Source organism: Xenia sp. Carnegie-2017, unplaced genomic scaffold, assembly GCF_021976095.1.
Source record: "Xenia sp. Carnegie-2017 unplaced genomic scaffold, XeniaSp_v1 HiC_scaffold_2, whole genome shotgun sequence".
NCBI lineage: Eukaryota > Metazoa > Cnidaria > Anthozoa > Malacalcyonacea > Xeniidae > Xenia > Xenia sp. Carnegie-2017.
The window spans coordinates 723,029-742,193 of record NW_025813482.1 but is presented as its reverse complement, the minus strand read 5'-3'; the positions used below and the strand labels follow the sequence as shown (position 1 = coordinate 742,193).

Here is a 19,165-nt window from a genome sequence, read left to right as displayed (position 1 = left end):
TCCCCCTCTCGACCTCCCTCCCATTCAAAAACATTTCAAATTTTTACGTTCATTTATGGTTTGAATCAAATCATGGGTACATTTCCCACAGTAATTGGTGCCTTGGCTTTTCAACATTTAGGTAATGTGGGTAAAATAAATGTCAGTTGACCAAACCGTTTAACTGGAGGTGTGTAACGAACCAAAACGTCTTCATTATTTGCTCAACTGATCAGATGCATGACGGTTGAAACTTTTGCACAACAGTACTGAGTGTTTTTGGTACTGTTGTTCATTCGCATTGCGATCGGTGCCTTTGCATTTCGCTGCAACCGTTACTCTCGGTGATTTCCTGCGCATCTATTATGGTCAACACTCAACAGGGCGGCAAAATATACGTATGTGAGTCAAAACATCCCTACGCGTTGTTCAACTGTTGACATGTGCAGTTGGACACGACAATGAATAAGCATTGTCAAAATACATGCGACATGAACTTCCTAAGAGGAAAATTGGAAGACCATTTGTACATTTTTACAGTTAAATATTTGAGCAAGTGCATCGATTTTGAACAGTAATTATCTATTCCAATTTTGTCGAAGTTTGCTATATCATGTGCACGATGCAGGGCGAAGTAATTTAAGTGGGAGGAAAGTCTGAGTTCCTTGAGACTCATATCTCGTAGAGACGTAGACGATATGTTGATGACAAGCTGCTCTGTTTGTCATGCAAAATAGTAAAATCATTCGTCAATTAAGTCGATCACCTACATACTTTTATTCAAAGTAGCAAAAAAATGAACTGCAACAGATCAACTTTTCAAGAAAACAGATTTTATTTAAAAGAAGAATTCAAATTGATTTTCGTTTGCACAATAAAGGAGTAGATAAAGAATAAACACAAGATAATTGATAACAGACTGTTCTAATGGATTTGGTCATTTCAGCCATCTACAAAAATAAGAGAAAATTTTGTAACTGCTAATTTCACACTCGAAAATGGCGCATGTTGATCTTTTTTTAGAATTTATGGAGCCACTATCGGTAATTTTTAGTGTGAATGTGTAATTCAAAATGTCATCATTACACTTTTCTTTAGAAACACATTGCTTTTGCCACAAAAGAAGAAAAATCTGCTTGACAGAGATGGCTATGTAAGTGTTTAGCTCGATGTAAATTTTTATTTTAACGTTCATATACAAACACGTTGTACACATAAATTAACCATGTTACTAGAAAGATTGAAGAGTTAATTCCAATAAACTTTTTCATGTTTAAATCAGTTTTGCTCCCACTGCCATGACAAAATAGGTGTACATTTCAAACACTTACTTTTCAAGCACAGACAACTGTGCTAACAGGTTCAACCAAGTGCTTCCCTTCACTGCGGACGCTTTTGAATGGGCAGCCTTCACTCTTGTGAAAGACAGGACAATCTCCAAGCTTCTCTTCAAGAGCCTGAGATTCGCTGTGCATTTTTTTGAGCATTTCAACCAACTTCGCACCAGATAGCTGTTCTTCGTGTCCAGCGGCATGAGGAACCTTGGACAACATGTCGTACACCTCGTCGAGGCTCCTGACATTTTTAAATGGACAACCTTTTAAGAACTCGGGGCAATTTTTTAGTGCTTCTTTCATGGCTGTGTCTTCAACTTTTATAAATGGACAGCCATCAGTAAAAGCAGGACATTGTTTTTCTAAATCCTGGGCATCAACTTTCTTCAGTTCATGTTTTACTTGCTACAATGAAGAAAAACCAAACGAAATGAGTGGAAACCAAAATGAAAGGAGCTTTGAAACTACCTAAATTAAAGAATAGAGCGCAAACAAGACTTTTCCCACGCAAGTTTCTGAGAGAGGGATGTCATATGTGGCTGTAGCTAAATTTACTACCATGCATTAAGGTAAGACAGGAATCTTGAACTTTGCATAATTATTTTCAATGATTTATGAAAAGAAGTCTGCAGTGTGAACAATCCACACTTGTACATTCCAATAATTAACGTGTTACAAAAACAAAGTTAACCGCGTCCACAGTGCATTAAAGCTAGAGACAGGAAGCTAGACAAACTGCTTTGGAAAATTAAATGTTGGCAAAGGTCAATATATATCCTATAGATAAACTCATTTGCATGTATTCTGAAAACACATTTTGAAGAGATCTTCGTAAGTTTTGAAGAGGACGGTAATAAAACACGGCAATGCAATGTCACATGTGGCAATATCTTATATAAGTAATCACGTTTCATTATACGTGTCAATCGTGATTAAAAATTCACACGCGTGTAAAAAGATCCAAGAAAGATTTGATTGGTTTATAAACTTCGTGTCAGTCACGCGTGATTTGGGGTGATCTCACGACATTATAAACTAAAGCTACCACTGCTGTGAGGGGTTTTACGTATCTTCCAGATCAACTGGCAATTTTTAAATCCAAATATTAAGTAGGAAATCAATGTCATTAATAGATATCATTGCGAGTTGAGGATATGTAGCTAGTATCACGATAGCACAAAATTAGGAAAGTTAATTGTTTAGTCTTGTTTACTCTTTGTACGCCATACGTGTATAAAACATGCAGCCAAAAGAAGCACTGTCTCAAGTCACAATACATGCAGCATGCCGTTTGTAGGTTGGGGTTATCGAGGGGCCGTAAAATTCGTTAAAGGACGTCGTCACAGACTTTTTAAAGAGTACGTTTTCAAAAGATAAGATAAGTAGCTTTTCACACCGAATTAACTTACAATCTCTATTTTAAAAACACAAAATAGCCTTTTTTCATTTTTTGCTTCTACCTGATCATGGGTGACAGCCTCTACTGGTTCAACAAGATGTTTTCCATCATCGACTCGAACATCTTTAAATGGACAACCTTGATCTTTATGAAACACTGGACAGTCTCCTATCTTTTCTTCAAGATTTTCAGAAGTATCATGCATACTCTTGAACATTTCCACCATCTTCTGACCAGATATTTCATCATTATTACCAGTTTTATGTGGAATTTTTGACAACTTGTCGTAAACATCAGAAACACTTTTTGCTTCCTTAAACGGACAGCCGTTCTGGAACTCGGGGCATTTCTCAATCGATTTGATAAGCTCCTTTTGTTCGGCTTTGGGGAAAGGACAGCCTTCTTTAAACGCTGGACATTTTTGCTGCAGTTCACTGATATCTACAGTTGTCGTCTTTTTTTCAGATGGCTAAAACAAAATAGTAATTACATTATTAAAACGCTTACAAAAGTATAAAATCTACCAATGAGCAAATCCAAGCAATCACAAAAGAAACAACATAAAGTTCCCCATAAAACTATAGCAGCTAAAGACTCCAACATGAGGATTAGGAGATCAATAAAAACTGGAAGCAAGGTATGATACCGAGGTATTTTTCATGAACATTAAATTCTTTATTCTCCATACTATACCATGGACCTCAAGGAAAGTAAAGTATATTTTGAATTTTGATTTACTAGCAAGTTCTTACTTTTGTGATACCTCTATATATATCAATGTTTGGATTATAAATTATTATATAATCTTGAGATAATACATGGAACATCAACTTAAGAAAAATCACATGATCACAAGAATGACTTTTCTTAGGAATATGTAGCATCACCAACAATTAAATAATATTTCCATATGATAAACAGTAAAAGGATAAGGTGTGATAAAATATTAGTGATATTTACATGGCATGTTTGCAAGTGTGATAGAGAGAAATTAAATTTCAATTGGAAAATGGAAATTGCAATTGGAATTTACAATTGGAAAATGCATGGTGTTGTTAATATTATACCACACTTTATCCTTTCATTGTTTATTAATTATGATGCATCATGTATCCTACTACATATTTATCATTGTAAATAATTTACTTCATTCTTATACTGAAAATGACTTAATGTCAGTCGAAACATGGTATTCATAAACAGCTTTTCACACCAAATTCATTTACAATCCTTATATTTCAAAAATGCAAAATCGAGTATGCTTCATTTTTACTATATATATAATTAGCCTTTTTTCATTTTTTGCTTCTACCTGATCATGGGTGACAGCCTCTACTAGTTCAACAAGATGTTTTCCATCATCGACTCGAACATCTTTAAATGGACAACCTTGATCTTTATGAAACACTGGACAGTCTCCTATCTTTTCTTCAAGATTTTCAGAAGTATCATGCATACTCTTGAACATTTCCACCATCTTCTGACCAGATATTTCATCATTATTACCAGTTTTATGTGGAATTTTTGACAACTTGTTGTAAACATCAGAAACACTTTTTGCTTCCTTAAACGGACAGCCGTTCTGGAACTCGGGGCATTTCTCAATCGATTCGATAAGTTCCTTTTGTTTGGCTTTGGGGAAAGGACAGCCTTCTTTAAACGCTGGACATTTTTGCTGCAGTTCACTGATATCTACAGTTGTTGTTTTTTTTTCAGATGGCTAAAACAAAATAGTAATTACATTAATAAAACGCTTACAAAAGTATAAAATCTACTAATGAGCAAATCCAAGCAATCACAAAAGAAACAACATAAAGTTCCCCATAAAACTATAGCAGCTAAAGACTCCAACATGAGGATTAGGAGATCAAAAAAAACTGGAAGCAAGGTATGATACCGAGGTATTTTTCATGAACATTAAATTCTTTATTCTCCATACTATACCATGGACCTCAAGGAAAGTAAAGTATATTTTGAATTTTGATTTACTAGCAAGTTCTTACATTTGTGATGCCTCTATAAATATCGATGCTTAGATTGTAAATTATTGAATAATCTCAAACATGATAAAAGGATGACATTTCTTAGGAATATGTAGCATCACCAACAATTCAAAAATAACTCCAACAAATGTAGCATAATTCTTAAAACAAAGGAATACACGCGAGTCCTAAACTGTGCATATGCAAAGCTTGAGTGCAACATGCAACATACTACATTAGTCCTATATCACAGGAGATATTTCCACCTCAAAAATTGTTGCTCCCCCCACTTACATGTCACCCCATTAGTAAATTTGTCTCGCACCCCTCCACTTCAATTGAAATAAAAGTTTTGAAACAAAAGTTTTTTAAAAATAGCATGCGCTTAACCAAGTATTACAAAAGCGGGTTGGTTCCTGTTATTGTGTTTTGCCAATAATGGAGCACATAAGTCAAAAAATAGTTTGTTGTTTGTCTTCCAATGGTGTTTGAAGCATGAGAGAGCACTGAGATATCTATACAATGCGGATTGTGTTTGTGGAAGGTGTTTTTGAAATGCATGAGTCATTCATTTTTGTATTTGTAATGGAATGCTCTGAATCAAATCTATCGGATTGGAAAGTTGCATTATTTATTAAACAGTGGCATCACAATCGCGAGGTCCGTGACTTCTAATGGCAATAATAACTCATCTGTGGGTAATTTTTAACGAAATTTCAATACATTATTGCTAACTACACCCAAATCACAATGCCACCACCCTACAATTTGTATATTTCCTACAAATTATTTCTATCCAAGTAATTCTTGAATGGTTGATGCGTCCTATTACTGAATAACTATTTTTTTTACTTGGTTGCCAAGAACAAACACTTATAATACATCATGAATTTTCACAATATATAGTGGCTTTCATTTTTGGAGTTGATAATAAAGAGCACGCATTTTAAAGGCTGGCAGAGTGAGTGCTTAGCATCAACTTCACACAAACTGTTCTGTACCAAATGGACTTCAAGCTAACTTTTTTCACACCCGCGACTTTCTTTCTACCAGCGATTCCGAGCGCTATAATCGGATAGATACATTTCTTCTTACCTCAGGATTTGACGACATTTTTCTTCACCGTCTATCGTCAGAACTCAGAATTCTAAATGTGTTAAATAATAAGTAAGTTGACAACCAACTGCATTGAACAAGGTTTCAAGTACAAACAATGGAATATAGCAATAAGTGAACTTTTCTATATAGTATTTGTAAATTGTAATCCTAAGACAGTTCACATCCAATTGAAACGATACTACAGTCAGAATTTGCAAAGTACGCGGTAAGAAATGTCATTACTTCAAAGATTGTCTGTAGCAGAATGGTACTTGTAAAGATGAGATTTATTTTGATGAAATCTGACTCTCGAAGTAGCTACAGACGCCGGAAACAGATTTTAGCTGTTGGGTAAATAGTTTTCAACGAAAATACAAAGAATGTCTATCTACGTGTATGCTTTCTAGCTGACTCGTGACGCTTTTGTTTCATCGATCGACTTAAAACCTAAATCATATTTTCTCTAGTGGCGTAGAACTTTAAATTTCTCCATTTGATTAAACCTTATTTCTTCGTATGATACGCTCTATAAATTATAGCACAAATATGAAAATTGTCACTGACTCTACGTTATGTAACTTTTAAATTAATGTAAATAGCCCAAGCCTAACTTTGACGCAATTAAATGATTGTTTCGCGAAAACTTTACTCATTAATTCTGCTAGAGTGTGTAATAAATACCGAAGAGCATTTGTAGCTCATTTCATCAAACGATTAATATCCTTCTATTCATTGCTCAACTATTTGCCTTTTAAGATGACCGTACCACACAATGCTACAAAACGTCCTTCATGAAAATTTAAATATACTATAATGTAAGTCTTAATTTGTTTACTACAACATTGAAATTGTGGCATAGTACTGAACAAAGACTGTCTGCAACACAAGTCATGTGAATCTCTTCACTAAACCAATGTAGTGACCGTACCTTATCTTGACTGCAGTGAAACACTGTGATGGCACGATTGAGACACTTTAGTGACACGACTTTTACAATTCTATTATCAAGAATCGAAACAAGTCAGTAATGACACAATGACTGCGTCAGGAAATCAACAAGAAAGGAATAATCGCCACATTATTTGAATTGCAGATTTGATTTCGTCACTTTGTAATAACAGGAAGTGATCGAATGTCAAAAATTTGAAGACACATTTTATTTCTATAAAACAATTTTGATACTAACAATTAAGAAATAAAAGATGTTTACTGCGTTTGCAGTTTGTACAGGCTTATGCAAACCGAGGAAACCTTTGGGAGAATTCGAGAGCAGATCAGTGCAAGCCCGAGACCGAGTGTTGCACATGCTCGAGAGTTCTCACAAACGTCTCCGAGGTTTGCATAAGCCAGTGCAAACACGAAAAACATCTTTTATTTCTTTTATAAAATTAAATAATGCGAAAAGACAAGCATTTTATTTTTTTCTTCTTAAATGTATTCATGATCGATTTGCAAATTATCTTTGACTGATTGATTGTTTAGATTGATTGATTTGATTGTTAAGTTCAGATATGTTTTGCACTGACTAATGAAAACTCAGCTCTAGACCAATCAGCGCACGCGTTTCATTGTGTTTATTTTATAATAGGTGATGGAGCATTTGAAAAAAACGGAGTCGAGCTAGCGATTTTATCGGTATTATAATAAATTCATTCCAATGTTTTTTGTTTGTATGACGTCATTCATAGGCAGCTTTTTATTTTGGCAATGTCAGTTAATAGTTAATGCAACTCAAGTGGAGTTAGCCAGTCATGACTGGTAGATGATCTGATATTTCAGGCTGTCCGAATATGTTAAACTGATATCTCTCTCTTAATGAGAACAGTTTTTTCGTTGTAGTTGCCTTGCCCTTACCGTCGTTTTAAACGCCTCTAAAGACTCGTGGCATGGACACATTTTCCTTGTGATTGTGAGCACAAAAGAGAAAGCTCAAGCCTCAACCCGGTTTTCCACTTCAGAATTTTTTCGCACGAAGCGATAATTTTCGAATTTAGGCATGCGCAGACGTTTTACGACGTCACATATACACAGCGATGAAATCATTGAGTTCTATAATCAGGGACGCCGGAACTGGGGGGCAACGGCCCCCCTTGCCTTTTCTGGAGGTGGGCAGGGGGGGCAAAAGTGCCCTACGGGTTGAAAGTTTATTGTTTTTAATCCAAGATAAAGACTACTTAACCGTTGTGGTATATTTCATTCTTTTTAGCTTAGCAATAAAATTGTCGTAACTATGTTAGTTTTCCTTTAACATTTGGCTTTGTAAGCTATGGGCTTTGATGGGGCTTCAGCAATGAAATCCCTCACAAGAAAGCTCAAGGAAGATATTGCACCAAACGCAATTTATGTTCATTGTTTCAGTCACTGCAATGAACTTATTATACAGGATGCAGCTAAGCAATCTAATTTATTGTCTACATCACTGGATTTATGCCAATCCCTGTATGCAATCGTAGGTGCCCATCCAAAACGTATTTTATTGTTCGAAGAAATACAGGCAGATTTTAGAAACGAAACAGGAACAAACGATTACAAAGTTCTACGACTCCAAATCTTTCTACGAGATGGACAACAAGAGTAAAGGCTGCTGACGTCATCTTCGAGAAATCGGCTGAACTACATGCAACCCTTGAAAAATTGCAGGAAGATCCTAGCATTTCGGCAGACACAAAAGCAAAGATTAGAGGAATATTAAGGCGACAACTGTCTTCCTTAATCGTCATCTTTAATTTAAACGCGACAAGAAAGCTATTGGCTTTACTCGAGAAGCTTTCTAAAGAGCTCCAAGCGGTTGATATTTCAGCTGAGTACGCTCTATTTTCAATAAAACATGTCCTGCAACGTCTTCATGAGATGAGAAGCGAAGAAGAGTTTGAGCGTACACTTGATGACGCTAAGAAAGTTCTTCGTGTTCTGATGTCGTTTCCACTGGAATTTAGTGAAAATTTTGGCACTGGCACTAGACTAAGAAAAGTTCCAAGATGGATGAATAATGAAGAAGTGTTAATAACAGAAAGCCTTCACGTCACAGATGCCTCAGTTTACAACAGTGCGAATATAACACCAATGCGAAGCTCGTACTACCAAGCCATTGATGCAATCATCTCAGGTCTAGGATCACGATTTGAACAAGACGATCTTTTCCAGATCAAATGTATCGAGAAACTGTTACTTAACTCTATGAAAGAAAGAGGAGTATCTTTAGATGGATTAAGCAATTCTTTGATTGATAAAGATGCTCTAAGAAAGCAGCTTGATGATCTTCCCACCATTCTTGAGCTTTACAACGCGGATCAGAAGAAAAAAAATAACAGAAGTCACGCGTATTTCAACAATAGCAGAGATACTGAATGCCATGCCGTCAGCAAAGAAAAGGTGCTCAGAGATCCACAAACTAATTATACTATACTACACAGTGCCACTCTCATCTGCCTCGTGCGAACGCACATTCAGCGTAATGCGTCGTCTCAAAACATGGCTGCGGTCAAACACCGAAGGAAATCATCTGAATGATATTATGTTCTCCAACATTCAGAAGCAACACATGGCTATGGTGGAAATAGACGTAATTGCCAAAGAGTTTTCACAGAGAAATGAAAGAAGAATTAAATATTTTGGAAAATACAATACATGACAAATTGTGAATTAGTGACGTTACATCGTTTGATAGTTATATTATCGTTAATATTAATCGACCAACACTGCAGACGTGTGCTTCTGTACAGTGTATTGCATGTAGTACATCTCTTTGCTGTTTATCAATATAAGATTATTTTTAGTATATTTCACTAATGTGCCCTTCCACAAAGGCTTGCCCCTCCTGCCCTTTTGCCTTTCCGGCGTCCCTGTCTATAATAACTGGAGGGGCTAAGTAGTCTGGGACGAGGCTGTCGAAAAAATGGCGGCCAATGGACCTATTTCCGCTGAAACGACTGCTTCGCAGAAAACAATATTCTCGTCCTCCCCCTGGTGTATATATTTAAATATATAGAATTTATTAAAACGAAACATGCTAATTTTTGGCATTTCTCTTATAATGCCAAAACTTTAACTGTTCAATTTTTGGATGTCGTGGTTCCCACAAAAAGAGCATCTCGCTTCTCACAGGTGAGATATTTGCTTGCTTTGCTTGTTCATCAAAGATTGAAAAGCAATTATACACATGAAAAGCCATAAAATCCGTAAGATCGTATTTTTTAAAACTGACATGAACGTCAAAAATACTGATGTTTTCCTGGGGTTTTTTATAACACTCAGTATACTTTTCTGTTATTTGTTAATGTATGTCTTTTGTATGAAATCGTAAATTTACCCATTGGGTCTAATTCAATCTATTTGCAAAATAGTCTCCCTGACGCCAAAAAGACCTTGCACATTTACTCAGTGGGTAGATAGCCAAAAGGAACGATCAACATAAACAATGCACATGATTTGGAGCAGAGCTTGTTATGTTCTATTTGCTAACACCTTGCACGGAAGATCAGGTAGCAAAGATGACTGGAAGATGTTATTGACCAGGCAGAGTCATACGAAAAAATGATAAGGCTGAATTAAAAGACAAATAATTCATTGTCTTACCTTTCCAGAATTATTTAATTTGATCATGGTCAAATTCTATGGATGGAGACTTAACAAAGGATGCCTTGAATGCTTTAAAATTAAAGTTCAATAACCAAAGAAAGATGGCAAGAAGGTTGTGTGTGTTCTGATTCTTGATGAAAGGTTAATTCACAAACATGTAAAATGTGAAAGTTTATGTTTATGTGAATATTGGGTACTTAGATTGATGATGACTCACTGTAGATGTATAACTTAAAACTGTAAAATCCATTGAGTGTTATATTGCTTAATGGTTAGTCATGTCATATCTTTATCATAAATCTTTTACTAGAGTATTGTTTCAATGTTACTAATAGCTAATGCATGCTACAATGAAGCAATAAATTATCAGTGACGTAACCTTTAAAATTACAGTGCTATTTATTTCTTCTAACTTTCAGTTTTTGCTTTACAAAAAATTATTGAGCTAATTTGCCTATTAGAGTACAAAATGAATATTTTTATATGCATTATTTGCTGTTTTAAAGAAAACTTCCTTGACTTTTCAAAGTTTTTCTTCAACTTTTTGATACTTATTTCATGGAGGTAGTACAAGTTAATAACTTAATAATTTCTAGACAGCTTTTGAGCTTCTAGCATAAAAGTACACAAAATGTGTTTCATTCATTTGGATTTATGGCCTTGCTATAATACATCACATGCACTTCATTATTCCCTTATGAACACAACACCAGATGTGGATACTCAAAGAAAAAAAATCCACGAATAACTGCTTATGAGTTTTTTTTATTGAGGTAAAACTGTATTAATCATTCAAATTGTGCACTTACATTGCAAATTAAGGACAGACAAAACAAAGAGAAAAAGAAGGGTAGAAGTATTGAATTTACACAATTGAATTATAAACACCATTGCATGCAGAAGTGTTTTGATGATTATTTGCATTTTCCCCAAATCATAAATTAATACAATAAAATCAAAATGTGCTACAACTTTTTGATCCAGTTCCACTTTAGAACATCACAAAAAAGTTACTAAGTGATTTGCATACAATATTAATTTTGGATGAAAAACTTCCACTTGAAAAATTATTTTTATCATTCGCTCCCTCCTGATTGCTAATGCAACTCAATTCATAAAACGCATGGAGTGAAAACAACCATCGAAACCACTAAATCATGAAGATATTCTCTTGTGCTTTATGTAAAGCACTCATTAATACGAAGACAATGTATTGAAGGTAAAGAATTTTTGTTATGGTTCAATGGTAATTTAATTAAAAAATAACACTAGACGGCATTTTTCTGTGTTGTCTATTAAAAAGAACTCGACCGAATCTGTTCATGAGTCATGACTGCAAAACGTAAGAAAGGCAAGTCATCTATAAAATCTCACTGACGACTTAACTGTTCTCAAACAGTTGATGCAACTATCTTGATCGATCTAACCCTACAGCTACAGCATGTCGACTGCTATACATATCTTGGGCCTTCTTGGCCAAGTTTTTTTGTCATTAAATTTTGAATTGACTTGATACAAGCAAATTGCTTGGATACTTGCTGGTGTATGGTAACAGAATGATATTTGGCAAGCTATTACATTAGGATTGAGGAATATTCGCCACAGGACCAACTGCTGAACAGTACTGCGTTTTTGTATGAGAAATTATCACTTTTGAAATTGTTGTGAAGCACCACACGTCACTCCGGTGGTAATTCTCAAAATGGGGCAAATTCGTTGTTTCAAGTTTCGAATGCTTTGAGAAGTTATTAAATCCGAATATTTTAAAATTGCTTGAGAGGATTTATTTGATGATAAGAATTGAATCGTTTCCATTCGCCAAAACTGCCCATCAAACTGCCCATCATTTATTCCATCACTGCCCACAAGCAATGTACGCTTCAAACACTATCATTAATGGTCGTCAATATTAAAATCACTGAGCTCAAAATTCGATGAATATAGCTATTGTCAAACGTTAGAGTCTAATGCACTGATTTTTCCCTCTGCAACCATATTATTAAAAAGTAAACGCATGCTTTAGGGAATATTAGTGATCCGATGTACCTTTAAGCCTCGAGAAATTTAGTAAAGGCCCTCGGGCTGCGCCCATTTACCGAATCTCTCTCGATTTGCAGATAAAAGTCAAAAAGGTGTTTTTGATTTTCATCCGAATTAAAAAAAAACACCAGAAACCACCGGAACAAAGCGGCGTTATGCCGATGCATATAGATGTTGGGGATTGCATATATGATTCAATTAAAAGAACACATTAAAAAATAAAAGGAGCTGCGGTCATATGGTCAGAGTTTGACAGCTGCTCATATAAAGGTAAAAAGATTTTGTGAAGTATAGCCACGAAATTTTTGTTTTTAGATGATCTACGCAGTTTTTTCTTCAATCAATGTAAGTGCAATTTCTGTGCAGATTCAATTCAGATTGTTTATGATATAGTTTGTCGCCGAAGTTGCCCAACTCAACAGATTCTTGTTCTAAAAAAAATTTTAAGAGAGTAGCACTCGGCAATGATCGGCGATGATCACAAGAAACGAACAGTTTTTTATGCGATGGCAGCGCCTATGTTCGGCGACTGTCACAAAAACTCGGTAACACAATTCTCAATGCGTTCTCATTAATCGTAAGTGCTCGCTGAATAACTGAACATTGAAAAAATTTAGTCCACATGAAAATGTCAATAACGTTTCACAATCTGAGAGCAAAATAGCCATCACTAAATGAAAAATGTAAATGTTTCTGTTCTTGATTTGAAGAACTTGCTTAGTTACAAGACAAAAAAAAGCATTTTTATAATTTCATAGTTCGTTTATTGTTTTCGAATGATAGTCATATCAGTGCTTAAAATTCGTACCCAGAAATTTATGTAGGTTTCAACAATATCAACAATACATACAATTATGTTTTCGGAATCAATAAGTATGTCATTGGCACCAGTGGCGGATCTAGGGTTAGTCAAAATAACTTACGGCTGCACATTTTGGAATATATATTTTACATTTCTAAGCCTCTCAGAGACAAGTCCATTGGTGAAATGATATTCTTAAAAATTCAAAACCAATAGTGCTTTTCTGAAAGTACTTCGAATTTAAAATTAAGCAGCTTTAATTTGTTTTGCTCGCTGCTGCTCGCTGCTGTTTGTTGTGACTACCTCTAGATCCGCTACTGATTGGCACAATTCAAACTTTTTGTTGAACAATCTGTCGACCAAGGGCGTCACTAATTTACATAGCACATATCATCACTAGTGACAATTAAGCCTTTAACTTGTAGTTTCGTAAATTGCCAGAAAATTTAGGAAATTATCAGAAAACAACGGAATATCTTGAAAATCGTTGTTTTGAAAGAAGTGTGTATCTTTGAAGATTACCCTATCATTAAACTATGATTTGTCTATACTTTCTTTATTAATATGACGTAAATACAACAGTCGTTTCACACGTGTGACTTCATAGCTCAGTTGGTTAGAGCACTGTACCGGCATCGCATAGGTCATGGGTTCGAATCCCGTTGAGTTCACCTGAATTTTTTAGGTTCTTGAGACAATTGCTTAAATTGTCCAGCAAAGTGCGAACATCATATTCACATTCAATATAGGAATCATTATAACACGAAGAATCTCCAAACCGCGTTTTTACTGGGAAGTTAAAAAATTGAAACTACTTATGTTCTTATTAATATTTCAAAAAATTTCCTTGTGCTGAAACAATTTTTTGGGCAGTTTTGCTTTAGACTTACGTAGTACAAATTTTGATCACCCCTTGGAAATTTGGCTTTTAGCCTGTGACCCCCCTCCCCACTCGCAAAATCCTGGCGACATCACTGATACTACGTCCGGATACTACGAGACTTTTGACTACGAATGTACGATAATATGATAATATTTCTAAATTTCTAAAGCGGCTAAGCCCCCCCCCCAATAAAATTTTCTGGAGGCTCAAGACCCTCACCCCTCCTATACTTTACGCCTATGAGTCGAATGCAGATTCAATTCATGGCAATTATTAATTAGGAGATATACTTTTTAGAAAATACTATGTCCCCGTTCGTTTTTACAAATACTAAAGTTTTCTCTTTAGGACAAAGTTTAACAATAGCCGAATATTCTGTAGAGCATAGTAGTGAAGACATTCCCCGAAGTTTACCGGATTTCAAGTCGTAGAAATGAAGAAAATCAGTACACGCACATGCAAGAATTCTTTCTTCAGATAAGTAATACGTGATACGTTCTGTTCAAAACAATGTTTTGCTTCCTGTTGTTCGAGAGAGTCCATTTTTACAAAGTAAATGTTGTACTTTTCATCATCCTCCTGTTGTTCACAATTAAATTAGAAGAATGTGGAGTTGCCGTTGAAGAAACATTTATCAAAACAGTTTAATAAGTGGTATGAGCGTGAATCATCACTATCTGTTTCACTACTAGAGTCTAGTGAGTGGGGAAACGAATAAATAAGTGCCAAATTTTTGTCGATATCTTTTTTTCCATATCCCTAAAGACGGCTCTTTGTCTATAAAAATATATTTTGCGTCAGATGAAACAGAAACGTTGTTTTGAATGTGTTACAAGAATTTCTGGGGGGTAAGGTTTCACTGGCTTTAATTGTATTAACAGTGCCTTTCACTGAAGTGTTCTCAAAATCACATTCCAAAATCAATAATCCGTTGTAAAAATCAACAACTTTTGACAAATTTTTAAGCCATTTAACCAAATGAGAAAGTGAGACTTGTTCACATTTCCAAAACTGTAACGTTAAACCCTCATCGACGGAGTATTTCAATAATCGTGAAATTCTGTTTTCGTGATCAAATACAAACAAAGACTGTTTGGACCACCAGCAGGCAATAAAAGAATAGCCAGAGTTGATGGAGAATTTTTGTACAACTTTACTGGTAATTGGTTTGAACCCGGGAGTATCTTTACATGTTTGTAGATGTAGATCGCCCAGGTTGGTATAGTCCTGAGAAGGACTGTTTTTGTTATTGTTGACTGACGTTTCGACAATCTTAGTGGTAGTTATTTTCAGAGTCAAATGCTGGTATAGACATTCCATATTGTGATAAAACCGTCCGATGTACAGCTTGCAAGATTTTTACTCTTTTTCATTGAATTCAGTAACTTTAAAAACATACAGAGCATCATGGTTGCCAACACAAAACATGTCATTATTCAATCGTGATATTTTTCGAAGAGCAAAAGGAATTTGAAACAAAGGAAACGACATAACCACTTTGTAATGCGTACTTTCCATAAATTCAACCAAATTTCCTTCAACGTCGCATACACATTTCTGACCATTGTAGAAAACTCTCTCAAGTGACCAATTCATTCATCATGAATGGCGGAGCCTGGAATGTGGAGAACACAATCCAGAGGAATGTAAGAAAATAACCAATGTAACTGAGAGAAAACAGCTCATTCGTAAGTACGGAAGATGTTTTATTTGTTTGATAAAAAGGACATGTCAGTAAGAACTGTAATAGTAATGATAAATGTAATGCATGTGGGAAGGCACACCATAGGTCAATTTGGGAAGCCAATGGGATTTATGCAGGCGATGTTCAAGCCAACCATTCTATTCTAGGATCTCATTGTAGGGTAGCATTACAGATAGCACAGGCTTTTATTAAGGGAGATAAGGGACATGTTAGGGTCAGAGTGTTGTTTGATTCAGGAAGTCACAAGTCATTTGTGAATAGAAAGAGTATGCAGGGAGCAGGTATTAAGGCTAGTATAAAAGAATGGATAGAAATCAAGTCGTTTTGTCAAGAAAGGCTAAACGTAAGTTGCGAGAGGTATGTCAATTAGATTTGTCGTCATTTACGGGGGGAGAGAATATAAGCATCGAGGCATGTAGTGTAGACTGTATATCTCAAATTAGGAATAAACATGTAGAGTTGAGAAAGATGGATTATTCCCATTTAAAGGGTCTGTGGTTTTCAGATGTTTGCAAGGATAAGGAAGTTTTAGATATTGAAGTTTTGATTGGAGCAGATTATCTTTGGTGGTTTCAGGAAGGCAATGTTGTTAGGAGACAGGTAGATGAACCAGTTGCTGTGTCTACTAAGTTAGGTTGGGTGTTGTCCGACCCCATGAAAGCGAGAAATGATTTGGATAACATGCACACTCAAGTAAACTTCATTGGTCATGAATGTTCAGGAAATTTAAGTTTAGATAAGAACGTGAAATCCGTTTGTGGGATTGTGAAACTTTAGGAATAGCAGAGGAAGATGAAGAAGAAAAGGGTAGCAGTCTAGAAAGACATAGGAGACCCAGAAGAGCGGCACAGTGGATGCATGTTGGCGAACAAAAGTTTTGTTTGACCCTAAACGCTCAAAGTGGGGAGTGTGTTGGAACTTATGTAAATAAGTAATAGATAATTGTTATTTGAGACTAGGAACTTATGGAAGAATGAAAATAGGAACTTGTGTTAATACTTTATGTATCTATTCTGTGCTTTATTGGTTGTGACACGTTGAAAGTCAGGACTTTTGTCGCTGGCTGTGAATGTAAAAGCTTGAAATGTTTAAAATTATCTGTGATGCGGAATATTTATGTTGAGTAAAATTGAGAATTGTGTGTCGACTGCGCGTACAGTAAGATAGTATACAGCCCCAAATACGAATCGGCAGACGCATAACTGCTTTGTGCTAACGCGCAAAGGAAAAAATTGCTATACCAGTATTAGGTGTTCAATTATGCAAGAAAATTAGTAAGAAGTCGCGGAAAATTCAGTGTAACAAAACACAACACCATTCCGTAAATCAGCCGAAAGTTTCCTATTCCTGAAGCAAAATACGCAGTTTGTAATACAAAGAACACATCTATTATTTAGACCCCGTTCACACGATACAGGCAGAGTTTGAAAACGATGCAAAAGTCTTAAGGTTTGGTGTAATGTTCACACGATGCTGGTATTAAAAAGTATGAAAACGTAGCGCTATCTGTAATAATGAAAACGGTATGCCTATCCGTAGCAGTTTGAAAATGGTACAAAATTTTACAGTTTTGGTTACGGGTGAACACCTAACCGCAAAAGTTTCATTACGGTTCTGCGAAACTTTTTTCTCTGCTAAAAATGACGAGATAAAATATTTGAACACATTCGTGACGGCGATAAATATGGTCAGACAAAATAGGCAGACTTCAAATAAAAATAACTCAAATAAACTGAAAGCCGACATTAATCCGGAGTAGTGTGAACAAAACACTAAAACGGAGAAAAATTCTGACGCTATCGTGTGAACAGTAGCTACCACACGATATGAAACTATACAGGCGGGAACACAATATCTTTAAGCTATACCTCGCGCCTTGTCGAGAAAATGTTTTACTATATTACCTTTAAAAAGTAAAAACTGGTACGCTTGTGTACATGTGGGTACTGTAAAACACGAGACACAAAAAAGTTCAAAAAAGTGATGTGGCAGTCACTTGCTGCAGGTTAGACACGCAAAAAACCTAACGTTTTAACAAGGGGTAAGAACTTGGCAGTATCCGTATAGTTAATACTTTGAAATTGCAATGACATTATTGGGCAATTCTGTTTAATATGAGAGAAATGCAAAAGGCTTGAAGTTTTTGTAAATATCAGATAGGATAGTAAAGGCAGATTGACGAAAAAGCTGAAAAGCATTTGTGTTATCACAGGCATGATCTTTGCAACTGTCTTATCTTACCTAGCATAACTTCAGAGATATAAAACAACCATGATCCAATTTTCTAGCCAGACCACTCTCAAAATCTATATGAAATATTAAGTTGACCAAGCTTAATATGAGTAGTAATTTGCGAAACATCTTATTCTTGTTTTTTCTAATCAGACATATGTATTTTTTGGCCGTATTGTTTGAAGTTGTATTGCGACTATGCCTCTAAACGTTTCTGCGTTGATTACTAATAACTTATGTCGCAACTTTGGCTTCATACATTATAAATAAAATTAATTGAATTCATTGCACAAATTTGACTAATATCATGCCCTGACATTCATTATCGTTTTATTATAAAGTAGACTAGAAGTTTAAATGTTGCTAAATTTCTGTCAAATGCACAAATGAGCCATCGAGATAGCACTTTGAAGAAACACTGTAGACCCACTTTACAAATGTGAGTAACATGACATCATTTCGAGTCTAGTTTTCAAAACATGGTTTTCAAAACATTGAATCCTATCGTGAGAAAGGCTAAACTCTTTTTGTCGATGATTGACGTGAGCACATTGGGTTTGGCCGTAAGCCAGATTTGTCTTTCAAACTAAAAAAAATCGAACGCAAGAACGTCGATAATGGAATAACAAACGAGTAATATGGGATCATTTTAAACAAATAAATCTCTTCGAAAAAATAATAACACTGTGAGTATCTAATAAATTTTCATCAAGTACTTTTTCCTTTGAATTCTGGAATGCCTAATGCAATTATTCATGTTTAAGAACCTTTTTCATGCTTAAAAATATTTCACAAATTGCTCGCTCACAGCAGCTAAAGCTACTTAGCAACAAAACTGCAACATGTAACACACGTTGGCTGACACAGCAAAATGAATACATTTGCAGTTATCATAGGCTAGAAAACATGAGAGCGTAATAAAACTACTTGGAGACAAAACTGCAACATGTAACACACGTTGGCTGACACAGCAAACTGAATACATTTGCAGTTATCATAGGCTAGAAAACATAAGAGCGTCAATGTATCACTTTTCGAAGGTACTCCACCAAATGATCTGGGTCGAAACTTTTAACGTTTTTTGAAAATAAAATTCAATGAATTTTTTTATTTATTTAGGCACATAAAACCCT

General features: G+C 35.4%; 1 protein-coding gene across 2 annotated transcripts; it reads right to left on the bottom strand.

The window, feature by feature from the left end:
• Positions 1-795: 795 nt before the first annotated feature.
• Positions 796-6,873, bottom strand: LOC124439953. Of its 2 annotated transcripts, none has more exons than XM_046990260.1 (6): positions 6,721-6,873; positions 5,790-5,841; positions 4,025-4,432; positions 2,774-3,181; positions 1,311-1,718; positions 796-929 (listed from the first exon to the last, which is right to left on the bottom strand). In XM_046990260.1, exons 2-5 carry the CDS (start codon positions 5,805-5,807, stop codon positions 1,314-1,316), a joined length of 1,239 nt encoding a protein of 412 aa, XP_046846216.1. In that variant the 5' UTR covers positions 5,808-5,841; positions 6,721-6,873; the 3' UTR covers positions 796-929; positions 1,311-1,313. The 2 variants fall into 2 exon arrangements, with proteins under 2 accessions (XP_046846216.1, XP_046846217.1); XM_046990261.1 differs by lacking the exon at positions 6,721-6,873 and adding an exon at positions 6,036-6,100.
• Between the last annotated feature and the right edge of the window lie 12,292 nt (positions 6,874-19,165).

What these genes read in the sequence shown, in the direction of transcription:
- LOC124439953 (XM_046990260.1), bottom strand. An exon ending in AGGCTGTCACCCATGATCAG is followed by an intron (nt 3,182 to 4,024) that starts GTAGAAGCAAAA and finishes ATTTTGTTTTAG; the next exon opens with CCATCTGAAAAAAAGACGAC. An exon ending in AGGCTGTCACCCATGATCAG is followed by an intron (nt 1,719 to 2,773) that starts GTAGAAGCAAAA and finishes TCTTCATTGTAG; the next exon opens with CAAGTAAAACATGAACTGAA.